This window comes from Schistocerca piceifrons, chromosome 6, assembly GCF_021461385.2.
Source record: "Schistocerca piceifrons isolate TAMUIC-IGC-003096 chromosome 6, iqSchPice1.1, whole genome shotgun sequence".
NCBI lineage: Eukaryota > Metazoa > Arthropoda > Insecta > Orthoptera > Acrididae > Schistocerca > Schistocerca piceifrons.
The window spans coordinates 358,880,578-358,899,068 of NC_060143.1; the positions used below are offsets into that span (position 1 = coordinate 358,880,578).

An 18,491-nucleotide genomic window follows, 5' to 3' on the forward strand; every position below is an offset into this window, starting at 1 on the left:
ACCCCTAACTACTTTTTATATACAAGTTTACTATTCAGCTTGTTGACTTAAAGGCTTTTGGTGCCCTGCCCTCTCAGTTATATTTTTATGAAACTTCAAGAGACTATAAATTTAACGCTGAGTACGTACCTTATCTTCTCCATATCAAAATTTCTTGTTGTTAGTGTTTACATGAAATTTTTATTTGTATGTGTGCATCTTTGCACTTGTTTTTGTTTATACATGCCTTGCTAAAAATGATTGACTGAAAATGTTAAATTGAAAATACCAGTGAACTCACATTTATTGTTCCTTTGCAGCACCTCCAAGGTTCAGTGTTACACCAGAAGATATTATTTATGTAAATTTGGGCGATGCAATAATTCTAAATTGCCAGGCTGAGGGTACGCCCACACCGGAAATACTTTGGTACAAAGATGCCAATCCGGTGGAGCCCTCAGCCACTATTGGCATCTTTAACGATGGGACTGAGTTACGAATTTCCAATATCCGGCATGAGGATATTGGGGATTACACATGTATTGCAAGAAATGGAGAAGGACAAATCAGTCACACAGCAAGAGTGATCATTGCTGGTAAATATGAAATTTTTCCTTTACTGTAACAGTGGCGCAATATCTATTGTAGTTATGTAAGATTTCTGTGAGGCACCATGATAGTGGTACCAAATATATAACACTTGAATAGTAAAGAAGAAAACCTTATCAAAATGAAACTACATTCAGGTTAGATCTTTACCAAGTGGCAACAGAAAATCACATTAGAAATAGGTGACAGATATACTAGCTTTTCAGGCCAGAGACTTTATCAACAGAAACACAGAAAAAGAACAAAAGGGATCACATGGATAAGAAAGTGATTTTTCATTGTTTCTTTCTATCTTTCTGCTCATCAGTGTGTCTTATAACTAATGATTCTGACTCTCATATTTATGCTTGGAATAGGCCTATTTCCACCATTCTGTTCTGTGTATATTGCTAGATGAAGAAACTTCAGATTCTGAAAATCTAACAAATTTGGTTCATTTGAATGGTTGCTGCTTACTAGTAATTAGGCTTTTTATTAATAACACACTTTCAAATTGTTTTGAATATGCTTTCAGCCTAAGCATGATGGTAATTGACACACTTGTGTCAAAATGTAGACAGCACATTTAGGATCCGTCTGAGTTTTTACTAACACCATCAAGTGTTCATTGTGTTTATCACACTTGACTTGCCCATGGAAGGAGTGGGATTCAAATCTTCATCTGAACGTCATGATTAAAGTTTTCTTTTGTTTCCATAATGGATTAATTGAAATAGCTGTGTGGTTTAATTGAAGAAGGCTTGTCTAGTTTACTTCCCACTCCTTCTTCTATCCAAACTTGTGCCCAGTCTTTAAGGACTTTGACACTGAATGGACATTAAACTGCAGTTGTCCTCCCCCCTGTCCTTTAGTAACACAGGGCAGACTGGCTCTTGTAGCACAGTGTAAAAAATATTGCAAGGAAGAAATCAGATTTATCTGAATACATTGTTGAAAGTTAATATTCATAATCTGAATGAATAGATATGTCCATGTTGTGTTGCTGATAGTGTAGCATTTTCACTCAGTATAATTATTTAGTGTGTAACTAGTAACAGCTGATAGTTGATGTGTTGGCAGAAGAGCCAACACCGTGTTGCTAGAGGAGGCCAAAATGCACGCGTTTAAGCTCACGCAGACTGGCGTGAGGTCTGGAACAAGGTAAAGTAATTATAGTAGCCAAAAATAGTACATAGCTTCTGGAATACTTAACTTTAATCCATAATTGGAGAACATCGCTCTTGATGATACATAATTACAATCTCAATATAAACTGGTAATGGCGCCTTGCTAGGTCGTAGCAAATGACGTAGCTGAAGGCTATGCTAACTATCGTCTCGGCAAATGAGAGCGTAATTGTCAGTGATCCATCTCTGGCAAAGTCTGCTGTACAACTGGGGCGAGTGCTAGGAAGTCTCTCTAGACCTGCCGTGTGGCGGCGCTCGGTCTGCAATCACTGACAGTGGCGACACGCGGGTCCAATGTATACTAGCGGACCGCGGCCGATTTAAAGGCTACCACCTAGCAAGTGTGGTGTCTGGCGGTGACACCACATTCCTCCCCCCGCAAATCGGCATACGGTTGTGTTATAAGGCTTCCGCCCGCCGTGGGGAGGACCCCATGTTGACGTATGCGATGAGGTGGGGAGCCTAACAACAGGCGAGGCTGTGCCACCCGCATCCTGCCATTCGGTCCGAGGGGAGCTAGGAAACGCCTGAAAACCTAGTCCAGGGTGCACGCCAACATCCGGTGTATGTGCCCGTAGAGAGACAGGAAGGGCCGAAGAGTCGACCTCCATCGGGGCGGCGCACCCGACGGGCGAAGACGCCATGTGGTCCGGAGCGGGCAAGAGGTCCATGTCGGAGGACAACTGGTCACGGGAAGCGATCGGCGGCGTGTGACCCAGGGACGCGCCCGGCGGCTGCAGCGACGCGGCCACTGCGGGCGGCGGCGGCGGGAGGACCGGCGGCAGCGCGTCGCCATGGGGCAAAATGGAAGGCATCGTCGGTAACACCTGGGACTGAGGCAAGCCAGTAGATGGGTCCCCAGGGCACTGACCGGACGGCACCGTCGCTGAAAGCAGACGGGGAGGAGCAGAACCCGGGCGATGACAGAGGCGCAGCTGATTGAGATGCCGACGCACCTCACCAGAGGCCCCCAAAACCAGATACATAGCGTGGCCAAGGCAGCGAAGAATGCGCCCTGCGAGCCAACGCAGTGAACCTCGATAGTTGCGATAGTATACAACGTCGCCTGGAGCAAAAGCAGGTGGCTGCCGCTGCACAGGAACCTGATGCGGCAGATGTAGCAAAGACATCAAGGTTCGATGAGGACGACCGTGGAGCAACTCAGCCGGCGAGCGACCATCTCGGGGCTAAGAGCGATACGAAGACAAAAGGAGCAATAACGCGTCCTCCCAAGAATGAGACTCTTTCAACTTCAACATCTGTGACTTGAAAGTCCGGACCAGTCGTTCAGCGGCACCGTTTGACTGAGGCGAAAACGGTGCGGACGTCAGATGTTGAATACCATTGGCCTTGCAGAATGACTGAAATTCTGCGGACATGAATTGTGGGCCATTGTCGGAAACAATAGTCTGTGGAAGACCTTCAATGCAAAAGATTGCAGATAACGCTTGGATGGTGGCAGATGACATCATGGAAGACATCTGGACAACAAAAGGAAAATTACTGAATGAATCTACCACAACCAACCATCGAGCATTCCAAAATGGACCAGCAAAATCGATGTGTAAGTGTTGCCAAGGGGAATTGGCTTTCGGCCATGCAAAGAATTTCCACGGCGGTGCGGATTGTTGTTCATCACACGCCATGCAAGAAGAGCACATATTCGTATCCCATCCTTGTCGCCATGTGATGTGTTGGCAGAAGAGCCAACACCGTGTTGCTAGAGGAGGCCGAAATGCACGCGTTTAAGCTCACGCAGACTGGCGTGAGGTCTGGAACAAGGTAAAGCAATTATAGTAGCCAAAAATAGTACATAGCTTCTGGAACACTTAACTTTAATGCATAATTGGATAACATCGCTCTTGATGATACATAATTACAATCTCAATATAAACTGGTAATGGCGCCTTGCTAGGTCGTAGCAAATGACGTAGCTGAAGGCTATGCTAACTATCGTCTCGGCAAATGAGAGCGTAATTGTCAGTGATCCATCTCTGGCAAAGTCTGCTGTACAACTGGGGCAAGTGCTAGGAAGTCTCTCTAGACCTGCCGTGTGGCAGCGCTCGGTCTGCAATCACTGACAGTGGCGACACGCGGGTCCGACATATACTAGCGGACCGCGGCCGATTTAAAGGCTACCACCTAGCAAGTGTGGTGTCTGGCGGTGACACCACAATAGTCACCCACTGTAACTAACCTAAAATTGGTGTTTTTTAAACTAGCTTTAAATCACAAATTTTGCAGTTTAGTGTACCTTCTTATGTTCTTTAAACCCTTCTGAGTTTTATTTGTTGGTCTATTAATTGTTTAGTCTAAATAAGCTGTCTTGGCATTCATGAGATTCCTTAATACCAATACGTCAATCTAACAGCCCTCTCTGCTCTAACGTTTCCACCTGGTGGCTCCGGAACATCCCTCCCCCCCCCCCCCCCCCCCCCCTTCCCAAAGTGATGGACGATTGTCGTATAAGGAGCTTGACAATGGGAGGTGAGGCAGGATCATGGACACTGTGCTGGACAGGAATCTCTGGCTGCAGGGGACGTCAGGCTTTTGGTCGTACCCTGCCATCCAGCCTTCGCTCTGGCAGAAACGGATCCCGGAAAATGACCAGAAGGGAATGTGTCCACTTCCTGAGGCTCATAACCAGATGCAAAAGGTGTCAGCTGCTGCAGTGTGGACAGGTCCAGCTCCATTAGTAGGACAAGAGGAGGCGGAGGAGGCGGACGCTCTGTCTCCATGGGGTCGTCCCGCAGTGTCATGGTGACATCCTCTGGCAGCTGCTGTGGCCACGCTGTCCTTGGGATTCATGAATCTGGGGGAAGAGACACAGAAGGATTACCATGTACATGACAGTGGCGAATTTGATTGTGATGCTAGCGCTGCAGTCTGTCTGGGCCTGAAATGAGATACATGCATGTGCCAAGTCCACGAAGAATCTTGCATTGTGCCCACGTCTGCTGCTTCTAAAAACCCTGGAAAACACAATTTCATGCAGCGTGAAGTGATACTTGCAGCCTTCCTTTGGCGCCGGATACTGATCAGGTGGAGCAGTGTCCGATGACAGCGGCCGTGAAGAACTTCCACTGGCGATGGTCAATCTCGTGGATGCGAACAATAGGAGGTGAGAAACAGTTGCAAAGCTTGATCCCTGTATGTGCTGTTCGAAGTTTGACCATCTGCTGCTTGAAGGTTCTGACAAAATGTTCCACTTCACTGTTGTACTGTGGATGGTACAGTGCACCAGTTAGATGCTGTACGCCATTGCATTTACAGAATGTTTCAAATTCATTTGATGTGAACTGAGGACCGTTGTGTGACACTGTGACTTCAGGTAAACCTTCGAGGACAATACCTGAATTGTGCTTCGTGATGATGTGGAGTTCATTGGCACAGTAAAAGGACACTTGATATACGAGTCTACCACAATCAGTCAATGAGTCTTCCAAAAAGGTCTCAAAAATTCTATGTGCACACATTGCCTTGGTGATTATGACTTAGGTCAAGCAGAGAAGTTTTGTGACAGAGCGGACTGATTTTCCACACATTCCTGACACTGTGACGTCATCTGTTCTATTTGGACGTCCATAACCTGTGAAGTACAGTGTCAATGCACTAACTGTTTCATACAATACAAACAATCCTCCAGTGTCCTTGGTGAAGTAAGTACCACACTTCTTTTTTCAAAGCTTTAGGGATCAACACATGTGACTGTCCACTGTCATTTTGAACAAGAATTTCACCTTTCTGTACAGTGAGGCTATGCCAACGTGTAAAGTATTGGCGCACTACCGAGCTCTTTATACTACCCACTGAGTGAGGCCTAGATGTGTGAATGTATTTTAGCAAAATATCCAGATCTGCATCAGCCTTTGGGGCCTGTGCAATTTTCCTATAGTTAAGATAAAATGATTGAAGCAATTCAGAATCTGAGCATCGATGTGACAGCAAAATGCAGCAGAAGTGTCAAAGTCTGTATCAGGGCCAATCCGAAGATGTGAAAATGCATCTGCATTACCATGTTGAGCTGTCAAATGATACACAATCTCATACTGATATTAAACAACAACAAAGCCCATCTTTGCAATTTTTGGGCAGTTCGTACAGGAACTGGATTTGTTGAATGAAATGGTGATCTGTTACGATGTACAGTTTTCTGCCATACAAATAGTGGTGGAATTTGGTGACACCATACACAGTAGCCAGTGCCTCATTCTCTATTTGTGAATAGTTGTACTAAGCTTTGGACAACACTTTTGATGCGAAAGCAATAGGCCTGTCTTTATCACCAAATCTGTGTGATAGCACTGCACCAATTCCATAAGAGGAAGCATCAACTTGCAACATAGCTGGTTTGTCAGGATCATAGTGATCCAAGCTTCGATCACTGAGCATGCATCTTTAAGTTCAACAGTGACTTTGTCCCGTAATGCAATGGGAACAGTTCTGGCCCAACAAATTTTTGGCTGAGCATTGTCTTTCATAGTAATATCTGCATCAAAATTTTTAGCCTTGCCGGATCCTTCAGAAAAGAGTTCCGGAAATTCCTTCAGCAAGCTAGCTACACTGTCTTTTCCATTGAAGACAGTCACTGACAACGCATTGTCCTGATTTTTAAAGCCAAACAAATAAAAAGAATCAAGGCCAAATATATTCTCACATTTGTATGATTGTAGCACAGTGAAAGTCACAGTTCGTGTATGTGAGCAATACATGGCAGTCAAAGTACATTTTCTGAGAACAGGAATGTCTTGTCTGTTATAAGCCGTCAGGTGCATGCTAGTTTTAGACAGGCGTGGGGAGCCTAACAGTTCATGTGTGTTATGATCCAGCAATGTAACAGAGGCACCCGTGCCCAACTGAAATTTCACAAGTTTTCCACTAATATGCAAATGAACAAAAAAATTATTGGATTGGTGGAGTATGGAAGAAACTGTTTGCTTGCTAGTTTTGCTAATGCCTGCAGCAGGATTTGAATACACTGGACTGATTACATAGGCCTTGTGACTAAGTTTTCGTGAGTGCACAGAATTCTTATTTTTGTTCCATTGCTAATATACTGATTGTACATGTCCTTTCTTGCCACAAACATAACACTGAGCTTGTCTGGACAGGCAGTCTTGGTGTTTGTGCCGTGAATAGCACCGAGGGCATGACTTAATTCTATTCACTGTAGCAGCCTGTTTAGAGAGCTGTTTGCGCAGCATGGAGAGCTGTTTACACGGCATGAGTGGAGAGCTGTTTACACAGAATGACGCGTGCAGGCTGCTGCTGCCTAATGGGCCGGTCGCAACGAAGGGGTGACTCGACTCAACAAATTTTTGGCTGCTCAGATTTATCGGCCATCATGGCACCTGAACTGTATTGATCTAGTATTTGCACTATGTGAGTGACTGACGGACCAGACTGTTTCAAAATCTGTTCTCTAAGTCCATTACATTGTACACAATCATATCACACAACATAACATCTGCATATAAAGCACCATAAGCACAATTGAATTTGCATTTCCTCATCACATTCTGCAAATCAGTTTGTTCTGATGGTTTCTTGCAATTAAAGAATTGGTACTTAGCTGCTACCACATTCACTTGTTGGTCATAATAGTTAGTTAACAAATCTACAACTTCCTCATTGGAAAGTTCACTCAAAGTGGCGTTAGGAAACAATTTCTGATGGAGTCTAAACACTGCACTTCCTACCGTGGACAGAAAGTAATGGAGTTTCCTTGTGTCTGGTACATTGTGAGCAATTATGTGGGCTTCAGACTGTTGCAACAACTCGAGGCATTCCTCTTGCCACATGGTGTAGCGGTGCGGGCTGAGGCGCCTTGTCACGGTCCGCATGGCTCCCCCCAATTGAGGTTCGAGTACTCCCTCGGGCATGAGTGTGTGTAAATCAGAAATCTCTTCAGTATATATAGTTCCTAATACAAGTGCAATAATACAGCTGAGGATTCCATCCAGGTCGCTGGTCTTGATGCTTCTGTAGAACTAGTAGAACTGGGCTGCAGCCAGGCGGTGCGGTGCTTATGTCCTCTCCGTGTAGAGGGTGTTGCCGTCATGTTGTCGTCCTGGAGAGGGGTAAGTCAGCAAGCAATTGGCTGACGTTGTCTCACAGTCCTCTCTGCTCTTACATTCCCACCTGGTGTGCTGACACTTGACTTTACACTGGAACAGCTTTTCTGTTTTTAATGGTTTTCGAAGAACACATTATCATGGCAAAATAATGTTAACAATAGTTGCCTCAATATAGAAGATATAAGTTTTGGATCATATAATGTTTCAACCAGTTTAGATGCACATTCTACTGTTTTGAAACAGGATTTGTGTCTAACAGCATGGCATGTAAATGTAGCACATTTAGCAGCACACTCCATATCACAATTCCCACTTCTAACTTTGAGAAATCTCTTATGTTTGGTGAAGCAGTAGCATTAAGGCACTTCTATGTTTGCAGTTTTCATATGGTCTTTAATATCACCCTGTCCTTTATGTGCAATAGAAAATCATCCAGTACAAAGTACATTCATTGTTACTGTTGTTACATAATTTCAGAAAATTGTATTCTTGTTGTAGGTTAATATTGAACTTACTCTTTTTTCCCACTGCTAAATGATGAAGCATAAAGTGAATCGAAATAAAATGACCAAAAATGTGCAGATAAATTGCTCACACAAAAACAACATAAGCACATTGCCCCTGTTGTGCTACCAAATGACTAACAGTAAGTAAAAAGTTGTGACAGAACTACATAGGTCTCCCCGTTGAAGTCAGCACTTGTTAAGAGGTTGGCTGGCAGGAGCATGACCTTAAGGGAATGTTTAAAAACACAGTTTCGAACGTATTGATCTAGAAGTTTCAAAAAATTCTTGCCCATCATAATATTCTGAAACTGTGGGCTTTTTGCAAACCAGGTCATTCCCCCAGACAGCTGTTACAAACTGGGACTGTCCTAACTAATCACAGATGTATGGTAAACCTATTTTTGCCTTATTTTTCTGTATTCCCTTGCCAAGATAGTTTTGTCAGATTCATGTCACCTATTCAAAAACTCCATGTTGAGCCCTTAATAAGTGGAAGAGACATGTTAACAAGATAATTGAGAGAGAGACCTGAGCAGTGAATGCTTTTCTTGTGCTGAAGAATAATTGTTATGTTTTACATAACTATAACAGTAAGAACATATTTTAGAATCATTGTATTGTGATGTAGTGTGAACGTATGAATCATTAAAAATGTTTAGTCAGCCAATTGTGCTATCTGAAATTAAATTCTCAAATCCAAACATGCCAGTTCACTACAATATTGGTATGTTAACTTAATAGCCACTACGTGGGTTCATACAGGCCTAAACTACTTATACTGCTTAAGATGACATGCTTATGAAGATCACTCAAAAGGAAAAGGAATTCGGAAGACCGGAGACAGACAGTCAAGCGTGGAATATTTGTCAGTGACAGAATGCATTTCTATTTCAGTGGTCTGTCATTGTAGACTGTGTTAACATAAAAATAGGTAGACTCGCTTAGTCCTGGGCATGAATCCTGTTCACTGGAATTCAGTAGTTTTTGCTGTGACACAGGGTGACACACAGGAGATGCACAGTTTGTAAATAAAGGATACTCAGCCAATTTTTAAAAAAAATGTATGTTTATTGTCATTAAACCAAAGCTCATTACTTGCCATTTAGTGTAGGCCAGACTCATTTTTGAAGAATAATGTCATCAGGGTGATGTCCATAATGTTGAATGCATGATTCAAGTCTCTTTTGCAAAAAAACTGACATTAAAGCATTTTTGTGTGTGATGTAGCACCATCCTGCTGGAACCAGACTTCTCATAAAGGGGCTCTTCATCTTTTCCGTCCATGAAAAATCCAGGAAAAACCTGGGAATTTTTTAGAACTCCAGGAATTTCTCGTTGTTTTAGTTTTCAGTTAAATTTTTATCATTTTGATTCGTAAGAATTAAAGCTCTAATGAAGAATTTTACTTTAGTCCACTACTGCAGAATAATACTGCAGCAATAAAACATAAATGAGAGAATAACACCAAGTTGCAATGAAAATGCTTCATTTGCAGCAACAAAATTCAGTGCATACATAAGCGTCTGCCAACAGAAAAATATGTCAAAGGCTTTAGGATGAAGTACTTCATTACAACTGTTTTTATTTCTAACATGTCACAGGAAAATATTCCGAATTGTGGTTTGAGAAGTGTTACTTTCAAAGTAAGTTTCCTTTTACGCAAGATGAATTATGTTACATTTGAGAACGTATGATGAATTTCTTAAATCATGGAGTATTTGACTCTCATTCAAAACTTGACACTTTGATGACGAGCCACTTAGGCTACAAAGGACCAATATTATACATGAAAACCTAGCTTTTCTTGTAGTTATACTGTATGTGTATTAATTTTAACCATTAACTTTTCCTTTTGTGTGTTCGTGCTACTTAAACAGTGATGTTGCTATTGGCTTGCTACATCATTGTGTACTATGCTCTGAATGTCCACTGTCATTGACTGATGAGGTAATGTGATGTTAGGTATGATTGGCTGACAAAAGCACATTGTGCAGCACCATCTCAGTTTCAGTGCTTCGGGAGCTACTGCTGTACTTGCTGGCATTTGTATTTATACTTTCATGAAAGGAAAATACACAGTGTACGTGTTGCTGTGCATCACAAATCTTGTTGTTTCTTGCTGGGTTTCGTTTCCTAAAGTGCCTGGAAACAGCTCCAAGAGAAAATATTTTGTCATTGAACATGAAAAAATGTACTTTGGCATGGGAAGAAGTTACTTTCACCTGGGAGAAAGTGTATTTTTAACTGGGTTCCCTGTCCTACAGTTGGCAGTGCAGGATAACATATACTGATGAGCCAAAACATTGGAACCACTGCCCAGTGTAAGACTGTTGGCTGGTGACATGGGCACACGACACATTAAGGAAAGTTTGAAAGTGGAGAATTGAAAGAGTGGAATCATTCTAGTGATGATAAGGGCTGAAAATGGTTAGATCTACTCATACACATAACTTTGAAAAAGGGTAGATTGTTATGGTCCAGCACTTGAGAATAAGCATCTCTCAAATGGCAAAGTAAGTCAGATTTCTGCATGCTACTGTTGTGAGCATCCATGGTAAATCATTGAAGGACAGTGCAACCAGGAGTAGGTGAGTAAGTGCTGGACATCCATGCCACATTGCAGAATGTGGTCAGCCGCTCGCCAATAAAGCAGGATAGGTGGCCGGCTGTGGCAGATCTGGTGACAGAGTACAATGTTGATGCAGACACAAGTGTTTCAGAGTACACCATTCAGTGCACACTGTTGAACATGGGGCTCAGGCACCATTAGCAGACAGGTTAGTGGAACATGTAACTACATGTTCGACAGATCTTTGAATGATTCTTTCATCAAAATGATGTGGAACTAGTCAGTTTACAGGATATGTATACATGATTAGTGCTAACATTAATGGACACACTATCATTTTGTTCCTACTCATGCAAGTTCACTTAAAAAACTAAATTTAAAAACAAGGTGCTGTTTTTGTTCAAAAAAATACTAGCTATCAGTTTTTAAGTAGAAATTAGTCAGTAGAATAGAAGGAGTTGTCCAGAAGAAATGATTTTAAATTAGATTTAAACCTTGCTTTGGTATGTATCAGACATTTTATGTTATTGGGCAAATGATAAAAATTTTTATTGCTGCATATTGAGCTTCTTTCTGAGCCACTGATGGCTTTAACAATGGCTGGCAAAGGTCTTTTTCCCTCTAGTGTTGTAGGTATGTACATCACTGTTCTTCTCAAATCATGATGGATTGTTTATGACGAATTTCATTAAAAAAATAAAAATAAAAATTGTGGTGGTCCAGTTAAAATGCCTAGCTCCTTGAAGAGCTGCCTACATTATGTTCATGGATGGATACCACATATTCTTACTGCTTGCTTTTGTGCAATTAATACTTTCTAAGTGGTAAGTTACCCAGAAAATTATTCTGTACGACATTGGTGAGTGGATATGTGCAAAATATGTCAGGTGGTTGATAAGTTTATTTCCAAGTTTAGCAATCATATGAAGAGCAAAAGTAGCTAAACTTAGTTGTGTGAGAAGCTCAGTAATATGCTTCTTCCAGTTGAAGTTTTGATCAATATGTACGCCCAAAAATTTTGAGCATTCTACCTTACTTAATGATTCCTGCTCATGTGCTACATCAGTTGTTGTTATGATGTTTTGTTGTACAAATTTGAATATAGAGTGTTTCTTCAAAATTTAGGGAGGGTCCATTTTCAGAGAACCACTTAATAATTCTTTGGAAAACATCGTTTGCTAACTCCTCTTTTGCTTTCTCTCTAACTGGATTTATTATAACAGTAGAATAATCTTGCTTGTTGAATGTTAAGTTGAAGGTAATTCACATATATAAGGAATAGGGGGGGACCCAAAATTGTGTCCAATGGGATTCCCTTTGTGATTTTATCCCAAGTCACTAAAATTTCCTACCTTTCTGACATTGTTTGAGTTATTCAGCACAACCTTTTGCATTTTGTTTGTGAAGTATGATTCAGACCAGCTGTGTGTAAAGCCACCAATTTTATAAAACTTGAGTTTTTATAAAAGAATATCATGATTTACACAATTGAAGGCCATGGAGAAATTACAAAAAATACCAGCAGCCAATATATCATTATTTAATGCATGTACTGGTTGATGACCGAATATGTAAGTAGCATTCTCAGTCAAGTAACCTTTCTGGAATCCAAACTCTGTTGTGCTAAATAATTTTTTTTCCACCTAAGAGTGCAATTATTCTTGGGTATTCAAATATTTTGGAAAAAGATGTTAGTGAAAAAGTTGGATGATAATTGTTTAAGTCTGTCTTGTCACATTTATGAATTGGCCTAATAGTTGCATATGTTAACTTGTCTGGAAGAATTCCTAAGGACATTACTTATTTAAGTCGGGACAACTTTTCAGAATTCTCTTTGAAATACCATCAATCTTATAAGAGCTTTTGCTTTTTAGAGTTTTTATAACTGTATTAATTTCAGTGAAAGAATATTGGTGCTACTTCTAGTTGCTTAAAGTTTTGTGGAATGGCATTTTTAATATATTCTCTTGTTTCTTGAACTGAATCATTTAATCCTGTATTTGCCACTATGTTTAGAAAGTGATTGTTAAATGAACTTGCAACTTGTGAATTATCAGTCACAACATTGTCATTTAGTTTAATTGTTGTGGAATCTTGTACACTGACGGCTGTCCTGTCTCCCATTTGACAAAGTCCCATATGATTTTAATCTTACTATCTGTATTATTTATTTCTGTTAGGATATACACACTACTTGACATTTTGATGAATTTTCTTAAAATACCATAGTATTTTTTGTAGTGTGTGAGTAATGTTGGATCTTTACTTACTCTGGCCTTTACGTAAATTTCCCTCTTCCTCTTGCATGAGAGTTTATTCCCTTAGTTATCCACAGCTTACTAGTTTTTTTACTGATCTTTTGGAAAGCAACTTTCAACTCCGACCATCAAAGTTGGCCGTAATCAATGAAAAAAATTCAGCTGTTGGGATGGCTCACGTTTCTTGTTACTCCAGCTTGATGGTTGTATACAGAGGGAGGAGAAGGGTTGTGGGCCCATTGTCAGGGCTGCCTTTTACTCCTGGAAAGATCCCCATTACTCATTTGGTAACAGGCTGAGTGGACGTTGGGCTGCCCTCAAGGGACTGGAACAAGGAATAATGACTGCCCTTATCTACAATTGAACCTAGGACCTTCAGAACTGGAGTCTAGTGCTCTACGTATTTGACCACCATGGCCACACTTCCTTTGTTTTAGTGTTTCTCATTTTCATTTCCGAGATTCTTGTAATATCCTATTATGAATTGTTTTCATTTATTTAGGTTGAAATATGTTAATACCATTAGTGCTATTCATATACTGATATTCTTTGTTTTTTTAGGTGGGGCTGTGATTATGGTCCCTCCTTCAAACCAAACTAAGATGGAAGGTGAGAAAGTCCAATTCTCATGTGAAGCAAAGGCATTGCCGGGCAATGTGACAGTACGGTGGTATAGAGAAGGAGTTCCCATTAAAGAAGTGTCTTCCCTCGAGACGCGTGTCACTGTGAAGCGGGATGGATCTTTAGTTATAAATCCCGTTGCTGCAGATGACTCTGGGCAGTTCATGTGTGAGGTGACCAATGGTATCGGAGAACCACAGACTGCCTCAGCATTTCTAAATGTAGAATGTGAGTATGCAAATTTGAAACTTTAATGCATTTTCGTAAGTTATGTGAAACAGTTTTTGTATTTAATAATAATAATAATAATAATAATAATAATGTTTTTATGACTATCAATAAATGTTATATATGCAAAAAAAGCATGAAGTGTGAAAACTGTGAAATGCAGGACAGAAACGTTTCTGTCAATACACCTTTAACATTGAGTCATTGTTAAATTATTTTAATGAATATATAAATTTTCTTTTCTTTTCTGTTCGTTTAATCTATACATGGACATCATTTTACTATTTTTAAACAATGGAAAATCCAAGATGGAATGTAATAATGTTATGAGAAGGTAAGTTGCTACGCGCGCGCGTGCGCCCCCCCCCCTCCCCCCCCCTCCCCCCCCTCCCACACACACACACAAATGCAAAAATGCAGCTCACTACTTTTGTTTTACAAAAAAAATCATTTTACTTAATATTCAGTCAGACATTAGATCAAAAGTAATACTCATCTACTGTCTAAAATTATTACTGGCTGCTAGTTTCTTTAAAGATACTTTTATGTTTAAATGCATTGACAGTTAAAACAGTTCCAGACATAAGATTTACAACCGGTCATATTAAGGCTACTAATGGCCCGCCTACCTCATGTAGACCTAGACTGTAGAATTTGATTCCTTGCTCAAGGAAGGCATTATTTGCTTGTCAAGTAGCCCATGATCATCTCTTCTCCAACTTGTGCCTAAGTAAGCATGGTGCATGGCACCTGTGCAGTGGCTATGGGCACTTAAGGATCAGACAGTGTCAGGCCATTGTCCATGTTGTGTACACAGTTTCGCGTAGTCAGCGCGTACACAACTTTCCCACTAGAGCGCGCCCCACTAAGCACAACAGCGCAGGCGCAGCGCTCGTCCCTCTCCGCACTACGAGATGGCGCTGTCTTGGAGACGGACCAAATTCTGCTTCCGCCGATCTGTGTATTAATATGTAATGCAGCCAATGACCTAACAGCAGAAGATAAACACGCCACGATAAGACCACGAGACATATTGCTGACACTCGCCTACTTTGTTAGAGCAACAAGTCAAATAATCTGATGGTGTGTGTACCGAAGGTGTTACAGTACGCACACCACAGTCAGGCATCCCTGTTGTGACCACAACTATGCTGTATGTTGTGCAACCTGTTAGTGTGCTAGACTGGGCTAAGGCTTCCATACAAATGCTGGTGTTGAAGAGGATGTCCCTGAAAGAGCCAACATCACTCCATTTAGTTTATCTGAGAGTCTTTTTATGACATTTGGCCACCATATTGCTACAAAGTCATGGTTTATTGACTCAGTACTACAGGTTGTACCATTGTGTTTCACCTATCTGGATGATATCCTTGCCATTTTCTCCAATTTGGAACTGCATCAGCAACACCTAATCAAAGTTTATAAATGCTTAGAACATCAAGGATTGATTGTAAACACTGCTAAGTGTGCATTTGGGCAGTTGCAAATTAACTTTTTAGGCCAACAGAGTTCCTCTTCAGGCTAACTACCATTGCCAGAAAAAGTAGAAGCCATTCTGAAGATTGCACAACCAACCACTGTTAAGGGATTACACCACTTCTTGGGCATGTTGAATTTTTACTGTTGCCATTTGCCATGATCAGCTGAATTATAGGAATCGCTGACTGTGGCATTTGCTGGTCCAAAAACCAAAGGAAATTCTCCAGTACAGCGAACAGTGCCTTCCTAATGACAAATCAGAGCATAGTGAATGCTGCAGTCTTGGCACAACATGAACTGGATGTACCCCTTGTATTTAGTGATAGATGCAAGTGAGACTGCTATTGGTGCAGCATTATAACTACATGATGATTTATGTTAGACACTTGCTTTCCATTCACGTAATCTGTCACCATCACAGCAAAAGTGAAGTGTGTGTGGTCGAGAACTTCTCACTATCTGTGAGGCAATCAAGTACTTCCACACAGAGTTAGAAGCCAGAGAGTTCATCATCTTCAGGAATCATAAGCCACTCTCCTACACTTTCAACAAAATAACCGTTGCTCACCACATTAATACAACCATTTGGAATTTATCTCCTAGCTCAGTACTGACATCAAGCATATTTTGGGTACTGACATTGTGGTAGCCGACTGTCTTTCTCACATCAACAGTGTGTCAAGCACTACTGATTTTGCGTAACTCACCAAGGCACAACATACTGGTGAGGAGCTCCAGAATCTTCTCAGTGATGCAGCGTCAACATTAGAGTTGCAGCTAGTCAATGTTCCTGGAGCAGACATTAAGTTAGACTGTGATATCTCAAGTGGAAGGCCTTGTCCCTTCTTACTAACTACATTCTGCACATGAAGCTTCAACAGCTTGTCTAACTTGTATCACTCTGCTGTCAGACCATTTTGCCTTTGTCTCAAAATGATTTGTTTAGTCTGGAATGCAAAAAAACTGTCACAAAAGGACACATGTGTATCCAATGTCAACACAGCAAAGTATCCCACCGTGTGTGTGTGCCAGTGAAAGACTTCCCTGACATAACTTCATGATTTGTGCACATACATAATGAATTTGTCGGCCCACCAGCCCACTACCCCTGTTGAATGTTCAACGCTATTCTCCAAAAATTATTGAGTGCTTTACTCAGTGGCCAGGAGCAGTTGACAATATTTCAGCAGAAACTCTAGCCTCTGCCTTTGTGTCAAATTGGATACCGGTATCTTGCTTTTGTTGCCCACTGCATGTCACAACAGACCATGGCCACCAACGTGAACCTGATCTGCTCACCCAATTTACCAAATTCAATGGCACTGTTCACCACAAAACTACATGTTATGACCCAGTGAGCACTGGCATGATTGAGTGTTGGCACTTTTCCTTTAAAGCAACACTGATGTGTCATGAAAGTAATTGGGTGACAGGCTCTCCAAAACACTTACATGCCAGACATAGGTTCCTCATCAGCAGATCTAATCTACAGTGAAGCACTACGCTTTCCTGGAGAATTTCTTGACGTGGATTCCCTGCAGTCTTCTGACCAAGACCAGCCATACTTCATTCATTAGTTGAAGTAACATGTAGGATGCATTCGCCCTTGCAAAGCTTCAAGCCACTGTACAGCACCCAGCTATGCAGATTATGACTTGGAAACATGCATGCACATAATGCTGTGTGTGGATGGTGTTAATCCCTCACTGCAGCCTCCTTACACATGCTCGGACCATGTCTTATAAAGAGGAGATGAACACTGGATGTCATAGTAAACAGCAGGCCCTCCACAGTTTCCGTCAAATGAATCACACCCGTGTGCATGTTCCAAAATGTATTGCCAACTGATGCACCTTGGAACCAGCCTCATCTGCAAGCACCGGCACCACCCTGTTCTGACCTGCTTCCATGATGCACACCAAGATCCGGTCAATGCGTAAACTCCTAGAATAACTTCACACGAGTCTCTGCTTCTGCCACCTGTGATAAACATGTAATTTTCCCAGTCAATGGATGCCAGATTAAAGTCTCCACCTATAAGTAATGGATAATTTGGATATTTACTTCCTATGTACTCAAGACTTTCTCTGAAATGTTCTGCGACGTTTGTTGCAGATGCTGGTGGTCTATAAAAACATCCTAATACAACAGTCACTCCTTGTGTGATTGACAGCTTTTTCCAGACTGTTCCACAGTCTGACCCAGTATCGATCTCATCTGCATTTAAACAGCTTTTAACAGCAATGAACACACTGCCTCCCATAGCATCAGTCGTATCCTTCCTAAACATTGTCCTATTCAAGTTCAAAATTTCACTGCTATTTATGTCTGGTTTCAACCAGCTTTCAGTACCTAATACAATATTGGCATTACTACTGTTTATTTCGGAGAGTGACTCGGTGATCTTGCTACAGACACTTTGACAATTTACTAACATGAGGTTTAGCATATTTAAATCCTTTGGAATGACCTGTTTAGGTGAACTAACTCTTTTTACAGTTGGCACATCCACATCAGTGTTACAAACTGGCAATTTTTCAGACCAACGGTTTGTTTCCCGTGGGGACGAACCTAATCTAAAAAACCTCCATGTGCATGCCACATGTACTGTGCTATCCACGTAGCTTCTTCCTGTGTGTAGTGTACCCCTGATCTATTGGGGGGCGTCCTATAACCTTCCACCCCATAGCATAGGTTGAGGAATGTACAGCCATTTTCGTCACAGAGTCGATGTAGCTTCTGGTTTAGATTTTGCACTTGACTACAAACCAGAGGACCCCAGTCCATCCTGGATACGATGCTGCAAATTGTCAGCTTGGCCTACACTCCTCGAGAGATGGAGGCCACCTTCGCCAATTTAGCCAGCCGTCAAAAGGACCCAAGGATTTCCTCGAAACCCCGATGACTGGCATCGTTGGTGCTGACATGTCCAACAGTCTGCAGTTGGCTGCACCCCGCATGCTCGATAGCCACTGGAAGAGCCTTTTCCACATCCCAGA

The 18,491-nt window shown here is 41.6% G+C and overlaps 1 protein-coding gene across 1 annotated transcript in view; it reads left to right on the top strand.

Annotated features, from left to right (window-relative positions):
* LOC124802602 (protein turtle-like) overlaps positions 1 to 18,491 on the top strand; it is an 888,421-nt gene that overhangs the window by 737,119 nt on the left and 132,811 nt on the right. The window contains exons 7-8 of the mRNA XM_047263481.1: positions 300 to 575; positions 13,726 to 14,013. Coding sequence (XP_047119437.1) covers positions 300 to 575; positions 13,726 to 14,013 — 564 coding nt within the window. The remainder of the gene's footprint in view (positions 1 to 299; positions 576 to 13,725; positions 14,014 to 18,491) is intronic.